Source organism: Callospermophilus lateralis, chromosome 4 (assembly GCF_048772815.1).
Source record: "Callospermophilus lateralis isolate mCalLat2 chromosome 4, mCalLat2.hap1, whole genome shotgun sequence".
In the NCBI taxonomy this organism is placed as follows: domain Eukaryota; kingdom Metazoa; phylum Chordata; class Mammalia; order Rodentia; family Sciuridae; genus Callospermophilus; species Callospermophilus lateralis.
The window spans coordinates 109,658,260-109,676,401 of record NC_135308.1 but is presented as its reverse complement, the minus strand read 5'-3'; the positions used below and the strand labels follow the sequence as shown (position 1 = coordinate 109,676,401).

General features: G+C 46.8%; 2 protein-coding genes and 1 non-coding gene across 3 annotated transcripts in view; 1 reads left to right on the top strand and 2 right to left on the bottom strand.

The window, feature by feature from the left end:
- The window catches only part of Sarnp (SAP domain containing ribonucleoprotein), a 55,934-nt gene extending 49,869 nt beyond the window's left edge, over nt 1–6,065 (top strand). Inside the window, exon 12 of the transcript XR_013091217.1 lies at nt 3,866–6,065. The gene's annotated coding sequence lies outside the window, so the exon portion shown is untranslated. The remainder of the gene's footprint in view (nt 1–3,865) is intronic.
- A 555-nt stretch (nt 6,066–6,620) lies between these two features.
- Gdf11 (growth differentiation factor 11) lies at nt 6,621–13,650 on the bottom strand. The gene is made up of 3 exons (XM_076854643.1): nt 13,209–13,650; nt 7,701–8,098; nt 6,621–7,194 (listed from the first exon to the last, which is right to left on the bottom strand). Exons 1-3 carry the CDS (start codon nt 13,648–13,650, stop codon nt 6,814–6,816), a joined length of 1,221 nt encoding a protein of 406 aa, XP_076710758.1. The 3' UTR covers nt 6,621–6,813.
- A 3,060-nt stretch (nt 13,651–16,710) lies between these two features.
- Nucleotides 16,711–16,812, bottom strand: LOC143398656 (U6 spliceosomal RNA). The gene has a single exon (XR_013091273.1). It is a non-coding gene; the product is annotated as a U6 spliceosomal RNA (small nuclear RNA).
- Nucleotides 16,813–18,142: the final 1,330 nt, after the last annotated feature.

Genomic DNA, 18,142 nt, shown 5'->3' with positions numbered 1-18,142 from the left:
ATCTATAGAAGTTTTTTTTTTTTTTTTTTTTTTTTGGTGAGGTAGGATTATAAAATTTACAAGCCTGGTATCTTACTTGAAGATTTTCTCCCATTATTAACTCTTACATTGCTGTTGTTTGTAATCTTTGTCTTTAATTCTGTGAAAACCTGCTTGTTTTTGTGATCAGTAGAAAGGTTATAATTTTTTCAAAACTTTGTAACATTAAGAATCTCTTTATTTCTGTCAAGTCTTTATTTTATTTTTTTATTTCTGTCAATCTCTTTATTTCTGCCCCATTTGAGATTCTGGAGAAATGAACAAGAAGGAAAGTTGGTTAAATTTTTGTCATATCCTCAACCAAATAAACCTTATACATGGAGTGACTTTCCCCTCCCTTCCTGTTAGTCTGTTCTGTTTGCCTCCCTTTCTTGACTTCAGGCTCTAATCTCAGAACTAGCTTTTTTTTTTTTTTTTCTCTGTCTCTCCTATGCCTTCATCTGAAAACAACCAAGAGAATTATTCAGTTTTGTAATATAAGAAAGATTATAGATTCAATAAGGATTTCTTACTCTAGGATGTTTTTTTAAAAAGGAGGAATAGGGTAGATGCTAATAATGGAACAGAGCAATGGGTCCCTCAGAAATTTTCTTCACTTTGTCTGTTTAGTCTTTACAACTTTACAGAAAGAAATGTATTCAGCCTTATTCGGTAGATTCTTTACTCTTTACACTTAATCTTTCTCTTTACTCAGCTCGATTCCTCACTCCCCACTTATTTATTATTTACTGGTACTGGGGTTTGAACCCAAGAGCATTCTGCCACGGAACTGCATCCCCAACTCTTTTTAGTTTTTGAGATGGGATTCTCTAAATTGCCAAGACTGGCCTTGAATTTGTGATCCTTCTTCCTGAGTTGCTCTGATTACTGGCATGTACCACCATGCTCACCTTCCTCAGATCTTTGATGCCATGTTTTCCTATGTCAGTCAAAAGACTATAACCTCCAAGCCTGACCACCATGTTCTCTTTCTGTCTCAGTGTAGTCATTTCACACATAACTTTTTGAGCATGAATAGTATAGAATGCTCAAAATTAGGATTTTTTCCCCCCCTGAATTTAAAACAATAAGTCCAAGGCTGGGGATATAGCACAATCGGTAGAATGCTGAGGCCCTGGATTCAATTCCCAGCACCAAAAGAAAGTCCTTTTTGTTTGCCTAACAGAATAGACACCTAGGCTTATAATTCTTATCTGGGATCCAAATACCTTTCCTTCCTTCTTATCCCTGAGTCTCACTCCTGTAGTTAGCTGACTCCAGTCTTTTCCTTGTTATAAAGCTGTGACATTCTCCGCATACCTGGAGGCTCTTAATGAGGGAATCTATAAAAGCTGTGGAGAGAACAAGCTTCCTTAGCTGTAAATCTGCACCTTTTTATGGTTCTCCAGGATCATTGTCTTCACCACCATCACCCTAAGCTGCCCTTCCCCCCAGAAGACTAAAACTTTCAGTGTGGGCAAAGACTATAGGAAAGAAGGGGTGAATAAGGGCAGAGCTTCTTGGTGTTTTGTTGTTTGTTTTTGTATTTTGAGAAAGCATTACTCTATGTTGCCTGTGTTGCCCATGCTGGCCTCAGACTGGCAATTCTCCTGCTGCAGCCAACTGAGTAGCTGGGACTATGAATATATCCCACTGTACCAGACCTCTTCTTAGTGTTGAGCTGAGTCCTCTTGCTGTGTCTAACATGAGAAACTGATGGGGTAGCGAGGAACTTAAGGAGAGAATAACTTTCTCTGCTCCCCACCCTCCTCCAGTATTGAGGATTGAACCCAAGGGCACTTTACCACCAAGCTACATCCCTAGCCTTTTTAAATTTTGAGATAGGGTCTCACTAAGTTGCCCAGGCCTCAAATTTGGATCCTTCAGACTCAAGCTTCCTGAGTAGCTGGGATTACAGGTGTGTATCATTGTACTTTGCTTCCCTGTTCTCTTACATGAGGCCTCTGACAGGCATTGCCACTTCTGATTATTAAAGTCCTCCCCCCCCACACACACACATTCTGATCTCCCTTTCTCTTGCTGTTTCCAGATTCTTCTTGTTTTTTTCCTCCAAGAGGACTGAAAATAAAAGGTTGCATGCCTTTGCAGACCCTTTGAACCATATTGTTCCTGACTTTGTCATCTTTCCTCTCTATTGTCCCTGTATTTTGTTTTCTCTTATATCACTATTAATAGAGTATAATGTATGTAGTAACTATTTAGGTTTAATCTCTTATTCTGTCACACTAGCTCTATGACCCTGGGCAAATTACTTAATTCTGTGACTCTCTCCAGACTCTGTATCAGTATTATGAAGGTTGCTGTAAAAATTAATATTTTCATATTATGAACTCAGTATAATTTGCTTAGTATAGTTAATGCTTAATAATCATTGAAAAATATTAGCTCTTAATTTTATAAGGGTAAAATAAAAGTAGGATAAGAACACTTTTTTTCCCACTTGAACAGATTCTAGATAAAGAATGGGGGGTGAGTTTGGGCCTATGTATGTACACATACATGTGCTTATGCAATTGTATTTGGGAGTTTGGAGACTAGGAAGATAGGGGAAGAGTTCCACTTCTTCTCTTAATCCTTAGCTTATGGGTAGGAAAGTTAACATTGTCACCTGGAGCATTGACTTTCCTACTTCTGCCCCACTATCCACCAGAGACTAAATGTTACACTGCTTGCTGTTTATTAGCTTGGGGCATGCCCCTCACATATGAAAACTGGGCAAAGACTAATGATAGGATAGCTGCTAATGTACTTCTTGGAGGGTGTTTTGGGAAAAGGAGAAAAGACTTAAAACTCATCTTACAATTTCTTCTGTATTCCTTTGAGTAGTAAGAGGAAAACCATTTTGACTCAGGCCGAAAGCTAGGGATAGAACTGTAGATAAAGCAGTTCCCTAAGGGAAGATACAATGCACAACACTGTAGTTACTTGCCCAGTCTCAACTTGTTTTGTAGTTGGTATAGGGTGGGGTCAGTCTGGTAGTAGAATGAACAAGGCAGGGAAAGCATGATGGCACATTGAACCCTTAGTATCCTTGCTGCCTGTTCTGGATCATGCTGGTGTCACAGGAGCTTTCCTTATGTTATTATTTGTCAGGCAAGGTTGTTTTGCCACCCCCAACTTGTAACATCCTGGAAATTGCCCTCTAGGTATAGTGGGCTCAAAGATTGTTTGAAATGCTTAATCACTTTTTTTTTTGCAGACAAAGCAAACAACTGTCAGTTTTGTTTCATGAATTTTGGTAAAACTGTTGAGGAAACCTAGGAGTAGGGACTGCAGAATAGCAGACATTAGCTGGATTGTCTTAAGAAAACTTCAGATTTCCTAATCTGGGGGACTGTTTTGAATCAAGCTTTCCAGAGAAAGGAACTCCTCCCCTTCCTTTCTCATCCTCTGTCCATCTGTCTTGGACTACATGTCCCAACCCTCATCCCACAAGCACTTTTGTGTTTTATTGTTGTTTGCATTATCATGGATTGAACCCAGGGGTGTTCAATCTGAGCCACATACATCCCCAGTCCTTTTTTTAAAAAAAATTTTTTTTGAGGCAGGGTCTTGTTAAATTGATGAGGCTGGCTGCAAACTTGTGATCTTTCAGCCTCTGCCTCTTGAGTTGCTGGGGTTACAAGTGTGCATCACACACCCAGATCCATAGTGGTTTTTCTCTTGCTCCAAGGACCCCATCTTCTTAGTCCTAGAGCAAAAGGTTTCCTCTCTTAGATCCTCTTGAATTCCTGGTCTCCCAAGTATAAATGTCACGCTTGATTAGGGAGAAGAGCTTGGCACTGATTTCTAAACTCTTTGACTGCTTTTATTTTTCTTTTTTCAGGTTCAAGTGCTGGATTGTGTCATGTGACCATCCCAAAACTCAGAGCACCCTATGGCCATCTTTGCCCTCTGTCACATAACTTGAAAACTACCTGATGGCCTTTTTGCAGTGGTTCCCTCGAGGAAGCCTTGATCTCAGTGAAGAAGTCCTTTCCTGGCATTCCAGTGCCCCAGTCAGCCCCATACTCCTCAGACACCCTTAACAAACAAAGGCAATCACACACATGATGTAACAAATACACAAAGTAAATAATTACACCAGTAATGATATGTTCCGAGGGGCACTGGCCAGGTCCACACACTTAAGGTGGGGGAAGGGTGCCAGCCCCCACTGGATTGCTGGGTTGTGTCTCCAAGCTTTTCTATCCCATGCCTCTTTGGGAATAGGGAGGAACAGGGGACTGCAATTTCAACTCAGATTTATATTCCTAAGAGAAATGACCCCTTTCCTGACTCTGCAAAGGTCTTTATTTGGTGGTATTAAAGGGCAATTTTTTAAGTGTCTCCCAAGTTTAATGCCCTAGCTGTTTAGATTTTGTAGAGGGAAGTTACCTAATGTTTATTGCCCAGTCCCCACCCTGTCCAAGATCAAGAGGTATTTGACCTTGCGGGGAAGCATGTGCTATTCTTCACTTTTCTGCTCCTCTCCTTCCACCAAAGAAATGTGAATGGTCAGGTGTGTCTTGTTCTCCAAGACTGGGGCAGAAGGGTGAAGAATAGGGCCAGAGAGGAGAGAGTTGGGGTTAAAATAGCTGCTATATGGAAGGTGAGTTGAAAAGCTTGACAGTCCCTGTTCATTCCTCTACTGAAACACCTTATCTCATTTTCTCACTATGAGAATAGAAGTAAGATGCTAAATTTCACCAGCATCACCTTCCCAAGGGTGGTCACCATACCTTTGCCCCTTCAGTGGTCTGGTCCAAGCAGGAGAGACATGTGCTCAGGAAGAATAAGCCTTCCAGGTCTGCTCTCCACCTCAGGCTTTACTTCAGTTCAGTACGGTTTCTACCAGACCATAATTGCTGGATCTACTTAAGAGTACCATTTTGCTGTAGGTCTCCGCGTCACCCCCCCCCCCAGCCCACCCCCTGCTTTCCTGACATCCTTAGGCTCTTGCCTGGAGCCAAGAGATCTGCTGGTGAGGTATGGATAGGGTGTGGAGATTCTCAACTCCTTGGCTTCAGGCACTGTCCATCTGGGAGGCAGGGGAACTTGTACTCTCTGAAGCCTGTGACTCCTCTAAGCCTCACATATCTTCACCACTACTCTGGTGCCCTGGTTATCTCGTCCCACAGCGAGAGGTATTTTATGTCCATAAAGTGCCCGTGGTAAGTGCTCAGAATTCATCTCTTGGCTGTGGCGGGTGCTGCTATCTCTCATTCCATCGAGGGGAAGAAACTGAGGCACAGTGAGTCCAGAGGAGAGTGAGTCAGGATTATGGGAGGAATGAATTGGCCCAGCTAGTGAGTTGAAGTGGCAACTACTTTCTGCCTGCTTCCTAGCCTTTCAAACTAGGGAATCTCCTTCCTTCCCATTCTTTGCCGCCAACTGGCCTTGTCAGATGCCTTTCCCCACTGTACTATCCCCTCCCTGCTTCCAGGTACTTCTATACTCCAAAAATAAAAGATTAAAAATTATATAGACACTCTGCTCCCTTTTTCTCCCTCCTTCCACCCTGAGCTTTGGGGGGTGGGGGACTAAAATGTCCCCCTTCCAGAATCCCTTCCACCTTGGTCTACAGATTCTATTCCCTAGCCCAGAGCAGTGATTTGGATTCAAATGCCCTGTAACCTTCAGCCTCCTTATTATTCCTTTCTTGACCCTTTATAATCTTACCCAGAGCTGGGGGACTTTGGGGTCTCTACTCTTTTATTGACCTGAAGATAGAGGCTGGGAGCAGGGGCATTCCACAGGCTCTTTGGTCTCTCTCGGCTGAGGGTAATTTGGGCATAAACAGGCTATACCCTCTGACTAAATCAATACCTTGGAGAAGGTGGGTCTGAGGGTTAGTTTAGTGGCGCTCTCATAGATCCTGGATGTTGAGGATTTCCCCTCCCTCAGCTCTTAAACGCCAATCTTGTACTACTTCTATGGCCACTCATTTCAACCCATTTGGTTAGTTAGGTTGCTTATGGGTTAGAAACACATATATCAGCCCTCTTGCCCTTTACTCCCATTCCCAACCCCGGAGGCTTTATACAAGTGCTTAAATGGGTGGGTATTGGGGAAGAGCAGGGTTTGGGGCATAAGGGACAAATGGGGCATAGTGGGCAGGGGCCCTCCTATTCCAGTAAAGCCAAGTACCCAAAAATAAAAAGAAAAAACAAAGAAAAGTTGCAATAAATAAATAAATAAAATTCCCAAATCCTTACTTTTGCCCCTGCCCTTGCTTCCCTTCCCCTGGTTATTGTTGTAGGGGGAGAGGGAAAATGCTAAGGATGGATTTTTTATTTCCTCTCCTACTGGATAGTCAGGGGATCTCCCCAAACTATACCAAGCCCCTCACCTTGCCAGTGGAAGAAAGGAGGCTTGGTGTGGGGCTTTCATTTATTACTCCATTTCTGTCTCTTTCTCATTGTTTGTCTCTGCCTGGTCTCTTGTCTCTTCTGCCTCTCTATTCCTTTGCCTTCTCAATGTTGCTGTTTGTTCCTGTCTCTATCCCTCTATACTTCTGTCTCTACATCTCTCTGTCTTCTTGCCAAACCTTCTTACCTGCAAACATCAAACACTCCACCCTAACTAGGTCTGTCCCTCCTTTCCCGTTTCCCCAACCCCTTGTCCCTCAACCCCCACCTGCCTCCCTCTGTTGTATTGCACACTGCTTGGTCAGGGAACAAGGTGTGATGTTCATGGGAAGAGGTGGAGGGAGCTCTAGGGCTTGGGGAGATGGGGGCCAGGGCTGGGGTCTCAGGGTAGGGTCTGTGGGGAAGGCATCCACTGTCCCCCACCTTAGGAGCAGCCACAACGATCCACCACCATGCCAGGGATCTTGCCGTAGATAATCTGCTGCTTGTCATTGAAGTAGAGCATGTTGATAGGGGACATCTTGGTAGGGGTGCAGCAGGGCCCAGCAGAGCCTCTTGGATTGGCCTGTTGCACCAAGTGGGTATGCGGATACTTTTGCATGAACATGTACTCGCATTGGCCGGAGCAGTAGTTGGCTTTGTAGCGCTTAGGTGCGATGATCCAGTCCCAACCAAAAGCCTCAAAGTCCACTGTGAGGGGATATCGGCAGCAGCGGGACTCGCTTGAGTGCTCATCACAATCCAGGCCTAGGTTCCGCCGGGACCGTTTTGTGTTCTCTAGGACTCGAAGCTCCATGAAAGGATGCTGAAGGTCAGGGAGAGGGGAAAGAGATGTGACATAGCCCTGAAAAGTTCTTCCCTGCCCCCCCCCCCCCATCTGCCTCTCAATAGTGGCATCAGAATCGAAACCATTGGCTTCTTGGCTTTTCCATTGCCCCACCCACCCCACCCTTATCTGCAACTTACTTTTCTTGCCATCTACCATCTCTGAACTCAGCCTTCCCTAGTTCTTTGTCCTGGCAACCTGACCTTCATCAGCCCCTTGGCTCAGGGCCTCATCAATGTCCAGTTTTTGGATTCCATTATCTGACACCTTTACCCCAAATCCAGTTTTCAGCTGCTGCCTGGCTTGGTTCCCTGAAAAGTGACAGTTGCCACCCCATCCTCCAACTCATCTAGAATCAGCTCCTGGCCTAAGAAGTAATACTGGTCCCCACCTCCCTTTATGTTCCTGGTCTACTTTTTCTAACATCCCCACCTCCTCAGGGCCAGGATACATATATCCACCACCACTTCAGGCCCCCTGCTCACCAGCCCCTCAGCTCCTGGCCCCAGGGAGGTGACAGCCAGGTCTGTGCCACTGGGATCAAAGGCGTTGATCTCGATGCCCCAGTTGCTCTGTGGCTGGCGGAACCAGCTGTGTAGCACTTGCTTGAAGTCGATGCTCTGCCAGTGGCCGGAGCGCGAGTGCAGCTCAATCTTGAGTGAACGGATACGGATGTGACGGCGGCCTCCACCCCCTCCCCCTGCGGTCCCTTCCCCAGTTAGGGGTTTCAGTCGCAAGATCTGCAGGTAGACTGTGGCTGGGCGGGGCACAGGCCGAAGGTACACCCACAGCTGTGCCTTCAGTACCTTTGTGAACATCACCTTGGGGCTGAAGTGGAAATGGCAACAGAGAGGACTGCCATCTGTCTGCACTGCAGGATCCGCTGATAAGAGAGAAGGGAGCACAACATTAGCAAAGAGTATTTGTAGAAAGGATCAGCAGCCCTGGGTGGCATTGGCAGTTTGGACTCCTCAGCCTGAGTGTTTCAGCTTTTGCCCTTCTACTGTGACTATCTTATGGATTATCCGTATGGGGTTTCAGGTACTGAAAACTGCCGCCTCACTTTGGATGAGGGCTCTATCAGTCCTTACTGATCTGTACCAATTCCCTAATCCATTTACTTATCCTAATACACAGGTTCCCCTCTACATTTTAACCTGTAAAGGTAATTATCAGGGAATTCTCCCTTCCCTTTCCCCAACTATTCCCAGAATGTAAGGCTCTAACTTTTTCTGAATCTTTAAGCTCTTCATAGAAGCCATACCTCTTACCACACCTGCTGTACTTAGGTCACCTTGCCCCATTTCTGATGATTTGTCTGATGGGCAGGTGGAACCTGGCATCCCCCCGGCAAAAAAAAAAAAAAAAAAAAAAAAAGGTGGCCTCAGAGGATATAACTCAGGGTCCAGAGGAAATGTAGGCTAAATTTATCTTATAAACTAAACCAGAATTGAAATCTAAGCTTGTGTCATCCCCAGTAGCACCAGAATGAAACTACCCAAGCACGTCCTATGCATCTGACAACTCATTCCTTTTCTCCTAAAAAGAAGTTTCCTTAGCTGCTTTCTCATCATCACCACCATTAGTGCTTCAGATTTTGAGGGAGGGAAAAATTGTGTTTCTTCCTACTTTCCCAAAGCATCAGAAATAATTTGGGCTGGGGATATAGCTCAGTTGGTAGAGTGCTTACCTTCATTCACAAGGCCCTGGGATCAATCCCCAACACCACAAAAACAAACAATAATTCAACATACCATATCAACTATAATCAACAGGGTACAGTTGGTGCACACTTGTAATACCAGCTACTCAAGAAGGCTAAGGCAGGAGGATGGCAAGTCTAAGACCAGCCTTAGCAACTTAGCAAGACCCTGTCTCAAAACTTAGGGGAAAAAAGGGATGGGCATGTATGTAGCTTAGTGGTAGAGGAAGTGCCCGGCATGTATGAAGCCCTGGGTTCAATCCCTAGCAAACAAAACAAAAAACCAAACAAAATTCAGTAGCTTTTTCTCCCCTGAGATTTTTTTTTTTTTTTTTTTTTTTTTTTTTTTTTTGGTCCAGGACCAACAGCAAGTCTACAGAGGTTCAGTATCCCAACTTCACATCTTGACCCTTTCCCCCTTGTTCTGGACCATAAATTAAATCTTGGGGATTAAAGATGATGCTCAATATATCCCTGTGCTCCCAGCTTCTTCCAGTTCCATTTCCTAATCTCTTAGTTTGGGAATGCCCTGAATTATGTTTCTAAAGAATGACCATTCTGATTCTAGATAAGAAGAATCTGGAATGAGCTTTTCCAGGCCCATATAGCTATGATGCAGAAGTCCAGGTAGGCCCTTAGGTATTATGCCCACATAACATTCTGTGTAGTCATGGAGGACTTAACATCCATGAATACTCTCCCACTTCACTCCAGAAGAGGAGGTCCTTCTGAATAGGATAGGAAGAAAGTCCTTTGTAATCTTCATATTTTAGGTCACAATACACAAAGTCCTCTGCATCATCGTCTTCCTTGTTTCTCTGAGGTGCAGTGTTCTGTTAGTCCTCCCATTTATCCTACGGCTGGAGCTTCAGTAATGATGTAATAGAGTGGGGCTTGGGGAATGGAAATTCAGAGATTAGGAGAGTAGCTGGGGCAAGGAAGCTATTGGTGAGCTCTGGAATGACAAGCAACAATCCAAATGGCATATTATGCCCAATTTAGGCATAGGAAATGTCTATTTCTTGCTATTAAGATACTCATTTTGAGGGTGGACACTGTCAATACTATATATTTTACTCACCACTGTAGCTTTAGTGCTTCCCATAGTACCAAACAGTATTCAATAAATACATGCTGAATGAACTCCCAGTTTTCAGTTACACAGGCAAGTGCTTGAGAGTTCTTCCTAAACTGTCCTTGGCTACATTGAAGTGGGTTTAACCACTGTTTGACTCCTCATCTGACCTTTCCCATAGACTTCTTGGTATGATAGTAATGATTCTTGATTTAGGTGCTGAGCATTAAAGAATGTGAAAATAGTAGTAGTTTCTCAATAACTGTTTGGTTTTCTAAACTCTAAACATACCCTACTACCTTTAGCTGACCTAAGATTTGAAGGTGAGGGATTGGGCACCTGATCCTTTGGTTCCTTCAGATAAAGGATTGCCCATCCCAGGGAATCCTCATACACTTCTCCACTGGATGGGAGACTAGTCAGTACTACTAGGGGACAGGACATAGGGAGAAAGTAAAGAGAAAGGTGAAGAGTCAGGAAAGACTGGAGAAGGTGAGGGAAGTAAGAATCAAGAAGATCCAGGAATGAAGTCAGGTTAGTAGAGATAAGCAGAGAAACGGAGGTTGTAGAAAGATTGTGGTGTGAGAAGAAATAAGTTTGGGAGTTGGAGAACACCAGGGTTGAGTAGAAAGGAGTGGGTGGGGGTTAAAAAGCTAGAGGTGGGAGGGAGCTAAACCTGGTGGGGTAAAGATAAGAGGACAGAAAAGGTAGAGAGGGAGAAACAAAGAATAAGCAGGTAGAGCTATAGAGGGAAAGGGGCTTGAGAGAATCCTTAACAGCTCTGATGGGAAAGGGAGGGGGCCACACATGTGTTGGATTGATCTGGTTGGTGGCAGGCAGCAGGTCAGGTTTAGTAGGCGGTGCTGCTGGGGGAGAGAGGTCATTGCATTATTTTCAGCAAAAGCCCAACCCCCTCCTTACTTACGGCCTCCCCTTTCCACCCCCAACTACACACCCTTTTCCAACCCAGGCTAGAAGGCCTAGGGGCAGGAGGTTGGGCTGAGAGGGCAGGGGCCTCTCTGTATGGGGAGGAGAGAGAAACTGAGGGGCTGGGCTCGGCTCCCAGAAGGGCAGGGGGCTGGTTTCCCAGGATGAAGGCTGGGGTGGGAGAGCCTGAGAGGGTAGAGGGAACTAGGGCAAGCAAAGCAGTCTAGGCGAGGTGGGGGCTGGGGTCCAGGGTTGAAGGCTGGGGGAGGGGAGACAGGGGGAGGGGAGCAGAGGCCATCTCTGCTGACAAACACCTCCCCCGATTAGCAGAGCACAAGTCTCTTATTAAAGCGGGTCCCTGGGGATTAGACTATAAAAGTCTCTTTTTCCTTTTCCCCTCTCTCCCTCCCCCCTCCCTCCACTCCCCCTCCCTCTCTTAAGAGCTCAGCTAGGCTCTTAAAGGGGACGTACAATACCTGGCTGGAGACCCAGTTCCCTAGTTACCCAAGTGCTGCGTTGGTGGCACAAGATTGGAAGTTGGGGGTGAGACCCCAACTGCTGGTGCCTCCTTCAGTCTTAACCTTCTTTGCCCCATCCATGCATGCAGGGTCCCTTCACTTCCCACATCCCCACTACAAGAGCTAATTCTGAGCTCAGACCTATAGCTAAGGAATGCTAGGCATAGTGAGGAGCAAGGGGAAGTCCAAGGCCCTGTCACCCATCCTGGGAATTCTCACACACTATACCACACAGACCAGAGCATCTTTTCCCTCTGTACCCTTCATCTTCTTCCAGCAAACTCTTGATCAGAATTCTTCTACTACTGTTTCCTAGAATCCCTACCCCCACCCCCACCCCTGCCCTAGGTCAATCTCAGACTGACCCCAGCTTCCACAAGCAGAAGTCTTAAAAGGAGCAGAAGGGAGACTGAGGAAACGAGGATCAGATTTCCAGCCCTTCCTTGGTGCAGGGTGCATAGCTCGCCTGTGTGCGTGTGCACACAAACACACATACAAACACATACACACACAAATCCAGTTAGTTTTCCTGGTTAGTTTTCTTTACAGTCTTGATTAAGTACTGTTCAGTTGAGTTCTACAGAAACACATTTGGCATTACCAGGTACTAAACCTCCCAGATGCACACCTGGGCTCCTGTGCCTCTCCTATGGATGTGGGCCACTAGGACCCTCAGCCCCCAGCTTTTTATTGCCCATCTGCCAATAAACCAGTCTCCCCCCTCAGAGCCATAAACCAAACTGGGGGGTGGGGGACCTTGCCAAACCACCAGGGAATAAGAGAGGGCTTGGTTCCCTGGAGTTGAAGAGTCAGGGGAGACTCAGTGGGGGAGGGGAAGAGGGAGTCACCTGACCTTAGGGAGAGATAGAGTTGGGGGTAGTGGTATTGCCTGGATTTTCCAGGCCATAAAATTTCAAAGCAGCTCATGTCTATTAACGTGTTCAGTATTCAGCTTCCTTAAGCCAGGGACTCGGATGCCTGGGTCTCCCCCAACACCCGTCCAGTTCTTTCTCATTCTCCCTTGGGTCTTCCTCTCAAGTCCAGTTGCCATCGGGCCCGGTGAATAAGGGACGGAATACTGAGGTTTAAGTAACCAAATGATTGTCCTTAAACCCCCAGCGCAATGGAGTTATCTTGAGATCGGTCGGTACCAAGAAGACAGTTTTCCTGGCCCCTTGGGATACCCAGTGTGAGACACGGCTCAGGATGAAAAGGGTGCCTGCTGGGCTGCCAGGAGGAACATTGGGTTCTGGGATCCTATTCCTGGGACAGAGAGGGGCACTCGGTTCTCTGGAGCCGGGTGGGCGCGTTGCGGAGCATCGGGCGGGGAGTTGGTGCCAGGACGATGGGAAGACACAGAGTACTGCGGCCCAGCTGGGAGCCTCCCAATTCTGTTCTCTAGTCATCTCCACCCGTGGCCCTTCAGGACAGAGTGTCTGCCTAGTTCCCAAAGCTGCGGGCCTCGGCTTCCCCCCGCCCCCGACTCCTTTAACGGGGTCTTTCTCGCACACCGGGGTTGGGAGGCAGTATCTTGCAACCCGTCGCGTTTGCCCCCTCCCACCTCCAGGAACAGGGCCTGCACACAACTCCGTTGCCCAGCTTCACCGCTGGAAAAAAGTTCTGTGGAATAGCCCCGGGTCCCTAATCCATCAAGTTTTCGCAGAAAACGCTTCCGGGCCGAAGCAGCCGGGAGCGCCCGGCTTGGAAGCCAGAGGCGCCCTTCCCAGAGCCGAGCCAGCAACGCACCGCTTGAGCCCCGAAGCCCACTTACTCTCCTGGGCCATGCTAATGACGGTCTCGGTGGTGGCGTGGTACTCGTCTTCCTCCAGGAAGTCCTCGGGCTGCAGCGCGTCGCCCTGGAAGTCATGCAGGTCCAGGATCTGCTGCAGCGGCGGCGCCTTGGGCAGCAGCTGCTTCACCACCTCTCGGCTGATGTTGGGCGCCTCCTTGAGCCGCAGTTTGCTTAGGATCTGCGACTTGATGCTCTCCAGGCGCAGCTCGCGGCTATGCTGCCGCCACACGCACACGGGGCAGCCGTCCGGCTCGGGCGCCACGGACGGGGCCGGCCGACTGGAACGCTCCCCCCCGGCCCCGGCCGCCGCCGCCGCCGCCGCCGCCGCCGCCGCCTCGGGGCCCTCGGCCGCCTCCCCCCGGGGCCGCAGCTCCAGGGCGAGGAGCAGGAAGCCCAGCAGCAGCGGGGCCGCGAGCACCATGCTGGAGGGGAGGGGAGGAGGACTGGGGGGCGGGGACGCCGGAGTCCCGCAGGGAGGGGGCGGAGGGAAGAGGGAGGGAGGAGGAGGGGGTCCGGGCGGCGCGGGATTGGGGGCTGCCCGGCCGAGGGGGGACCGGGGGGGCCGGGGGCGGCGGGCGCGCGGGCGGGGCGGGCGAGCGGCCGGGGCGGGCGGCTGGGGGGGCCCGAGCCCGGGCCAGGCCCTTTATAGCCCCGGCCCCCGTGTCGTCAGCGGCCGCGATTGGCTGCGGAGCCAACAAAAGAGGTAGCGCTGTCATCCGAGGCGAGAGAGGGAGCCGGAGAGAGCGGAGGAAAAGAGAGAGGGAGGGAGCGAGGGAGCAAGGGCCCAGAGAAAGGTGAAGAGACAGGAGAGGGGGAGGGGGTAGGTATAGAGGGAAAGTCAGAGTCAGAGAGACCTAGGAGAGACTGGAGGGATAAGGGAAGAAGAGACAAATCCAGAGAGACAGGAAGAGAGGTAAGAGACAGAGAGACAGACAAAGGAGGGAAAAGAAGAGTCGGATGGGACTAGACAGAGGTGAGAGACTTAGTTAGAATAAGAGAAGGGGTAGAGTTAGGGTGGAGAGAATCGGAGACAGAGATAAAGGAATGTCCAGAGAGAGGTGCGGCTAAACAAGGGAAGACATAGAGATGGGAACAGGGGCAGAGGAACCGATAGGACAGAGACCAGTACCCTGGAAAGACAAAGGGAGAGGGCCACAGACTGGGAGATACCAAGGGAGCCCCTGAGAAGGCAGACCAAAGGATCAGGGCAAAAGCAGACTCCTGAGGGAAGGGGTGACAGCCACAAGAGTCAACCTTGGTGGGAGCACAGAGAGCCCGAAAGGGAGAAGGTGAAGAACTTGAGTCCAAAAGAGCCCCATCTGCCAGAGGTAGCTAAAGAAGAAGACATGAGGAGCCAGACTTAGTGGTACACACCTGCAATCCTGGCCACTAATAACGCTGAGAGAAGAGAATTGCAAGTTTGAGGCCAGTCTGGCAATTTAGCAAGACGCTGTCTCACAACAAAAAATTTAATGGGCTGGGGATGTAGCTCAGTGGTAGAGTGCTCTGGGTTCGATCCCCAGTACCTCCCAAAATAATTAATAAACTAATAAATTAATTAACATAAAATGAAGAACAAAATAATGAGGAGCCCCAGCACAGTAGCAGGCAGGGTGGCACACCTTTCATCCTGGTGTCATCCCAAGGTTAAAGCAGGAAGGTGCAAACTTGACAAACCTGGACAATTTAACAAGACCCTATCTCAAAATAAAGTGTTTATTTTTTTAAATTTTATTAATTTTTTTTTTTGTTGTTGTAGATGGACACAATGCCTTTATTTTGTTGATTTATTTTTATGCAGTGCTGAGGGTCGAACCCAGTACCTCACATGTGCTGGGCAAGTGCTCTATCACTGAGCCATAGCCCCAGCCCTCAAAATAAAGTTTGTTTCTTAAATTTTTAAATATTTATTATTTTTAGTTGTAGTTGGACACAATACCTTTATTTTATTTATTTATTTTTATGTGTGCTGAGGATTGAACCCCTGATACAGGGCCTCACACGTGCTAGGCAAGTGCTCTACTGCTGAGCCACAACTCCAGCTCCTGTTTGTTTTTTAAGAGAATGGGGGTGTAGCTCTTTGGTAGAGGATATGCCTACCATGTAGGCCCTGGGTTCAATACTCAGTATTTCCAGTATCCCTCATTCCACCCAAAATAACAACAAAAACCATGGAGGCCACTATGTTTTAGAGAGGAATCTGGAGCTATGAATATCTACCTATGCCTTTGGACCTGCAGGATCTTAGATGCCTGAGAAGGGGCTCAAAGTTGCATGGGTGAGGATGGGGAGAGGTCTATTTTCAGATGTCTGAGTTGTAGGCAGCAAGTTACAAGAGGAGAAATCCCGAGGTGGTCATCTTCAAGTATGGCCATGGACAAAGCCAGAAGGCAGAGTGAAAGAGTGCCAAGTGACAAAATTATTTGAAGGTGCTTAACATCTGATGCTGGATACCTCTTCCCAGACATCAGTTTCTCCAAGCTTTCTCCTCTACTTCCTCCTCCTCCTCCTTCTCTTTTGAGGCAGGATCTCACAAAGTTTACCAGGCTGGCTTCTAAATTGTCATCTTTCTGCCACTGCCTCTTGAGTATCTGGGGTTATAGGCATGTGCCACCACAACATCCAGCTCCAGCCTTATTTCTTTTCTTTCTTCTTTTTTTGATACTGGGACCTGAACTTAAGGATACTTTACCTTTGAGCTATATCCCCAGTCCTTTTGATTTTTTATTTTGATACAGGGTCTTACTAAGTTGTTCACAGCTTCACTAAATTGCTGAGGCTGGCCTCTAACTTGTGATCCTCTTGCCTTAGCCTCCCAAGCCACCAGCATTACAGGCATGGGCTACCATCCCTGGCCCAGGTTTATTTCTTAATCCCAAGTTCCAGAAGATCACTAGGAAAATTGAAGATGTTTGAGAGATCATGTTTTACTCATTTCCTGACATTTTCTTTTTTGATTCTAATTAGTCATACATGACAGTAGAATGCATTTTGTGTGTGTGTGTGTGTGTGTGTGTGTGTGTGTGTGTGTGGTATCTGGGATTGAACTCAGGGGCATTCAACCCCTTAGTCACACCCCCAGCCCTATTTTGTATTTTATTTAGAGACAGGGTCTCACTGAGTTTCTTAGTACCTTACAGTTGCTGAGGCTGGCTTTGAACTTGAAATCCTCCTGCCTCAGCTCCCAAGCCACAGGGATTGCAGGCATGGGTCAAGGTGCCTGTCCAGTAGAATGCATTTTGACACATTGTACACAAATGGAGAATAACTTCTCATTCCTCTGGCTGTACATGGTGCTGAGTCACACCAGTAGTGTAATCATACATGTATATAGGGTAATAATGTCTATCTCATTCTACTATCCTTCCCATTCCTATCGCGCCACCCCTTCACACTCCCCACTGCACAATCCAAAGTTTCTTCATTTTTTTTTCCTGCCCGCCCCACAACTATAGATCAGCATCCACTTATTAGAGAAAACAAAGTTATGGAATGCTTCGGGAATTTGTGTGTCATTCTAGGGGCCATGCTAATCTTCTCTGTATTGATCCAAACTTAGTATATATGCTGCCAAAACAAGCACTCCTGGAACTTTCAATCCCCCGCCCCCAAGGAATTGAACCCAGGGGTGCTTAATTACTAAGCCACATCCTTTTTTATTTTTCATTTTGAGACAGGGTCTTGCTAAATTGCTTAGTGCCTCGCTAAATTGCTGAGGCTGGCTTTTGAACTTGAAATCCTCCTGCCTGAGCCTCCTGAGATGCTGGGATTATAGGCATGTACCACCACCCGGGCACTTTAAATGTTTGTTGAATAAATGGATGAATTTCATTATTGAGCTGCTCAGACCAAGCCGAGGGGTTTACTCTTTGGAATTTGAGCCCAATAAAATATCATAAAGTTGACTTGGCATAAACATAAGAGCAAAGTAGGGTTGGAGAACTGGAGTGGAATAAGGAAGAAACTGAGGGTTCAGGTGTGAGGAGAGGGGCTAGGAAAAACAACCCATGGAACTTTTAATAGATGATCCATTTCCATGGGGAACAGGAACTGAGATAACAATGGAATGAGCAAAAAACTTAGCTCCCTTTGCCTTGGACCAAGATATGGGTATCTCAGAATTTCATCAAGTTTATTTTTTTATTCTTTTTACCTATATCATGGGGATCACAATGCCTACCCTCAACTGGTTGTGAGAATTACATAGTGATCAGTCGATAGAAGTGTTCATGAACTTTTCTTGTGTGTGCGTGTGTGTGTGTGTGTGTGGTATGGAACATTGAATCCATAGCCTCACACACACTAGGCAAATTGTACCATGGAGCTATATCCTTATTCCTTTACAAAATTATATATCTGTATGTATGTGTATATATATATATACACATATATATGTATATATATAGACATATATACATGTATATGTATGTATATGTATGTGTGTGTGTATGTATGTGTGTGTGTGTGTGTGTGTGTGTGTATATATATATATATATATATATATATATATATATATATATATATAATGCTTTACCACTGAGATACATCCCCAGTGCTTTTTATTTTTAGATGGGGTCTCACTGAATTGTTGAGGGTCTTGCTAAGTTGCTGAGGTTGGCCTTGAACTTCTGATATTTCTGCCTAAGTCACTTGGATTACAGGCATGTGCCACCAAGGTGTCTAAAATATTTATATTTTGAGACAGGGTCTTGTTGAGTTACCCAGACTGGCCTCAAACTTGTAATCCTCCTGCTTCTGCCTCTTGAGTAGAGTAGCTGGGATTATAGGTGGCTGCCATTGTACCTGACTTTTTTTCTCTCCTTTTTTTTTTTTTGTGGTGCTAGGGATTGAACCCAGAGTTTTGTGCAAGGGAGGCAAGCACTCTACCAACTAAGCTATATCCCCAGCCTACT

What these genes read in the sequence shown, in the direction of transcription:
- Gdf11 (XM_076854643.1), bottom strand. Translation starts at nt 13,650, where the DNA reads ATGGTGCTCGCGGCCCCGCTGCTGCTGGGCTTCCTGCTCCTCGCCCTG. An exon ending in CATTAGCATGGCCCAGGAGA is followed by an intron (nt 8,099 to 13,208) that starts GTAAGTGGGCTT and finishes CTCTCTTATCAG; the next exon opens with CGGATCCTGCAGTGCAGACA. An exon ending in GGCCAGGAGCTGAGGGGCTG is followed by an intron (nt 7,195 to 7,700) that starts GTGAGCAGGGGG and finishes CCTGACCTTCAG; the next exon opens with CATCCTTTCATGGAGCTTCG.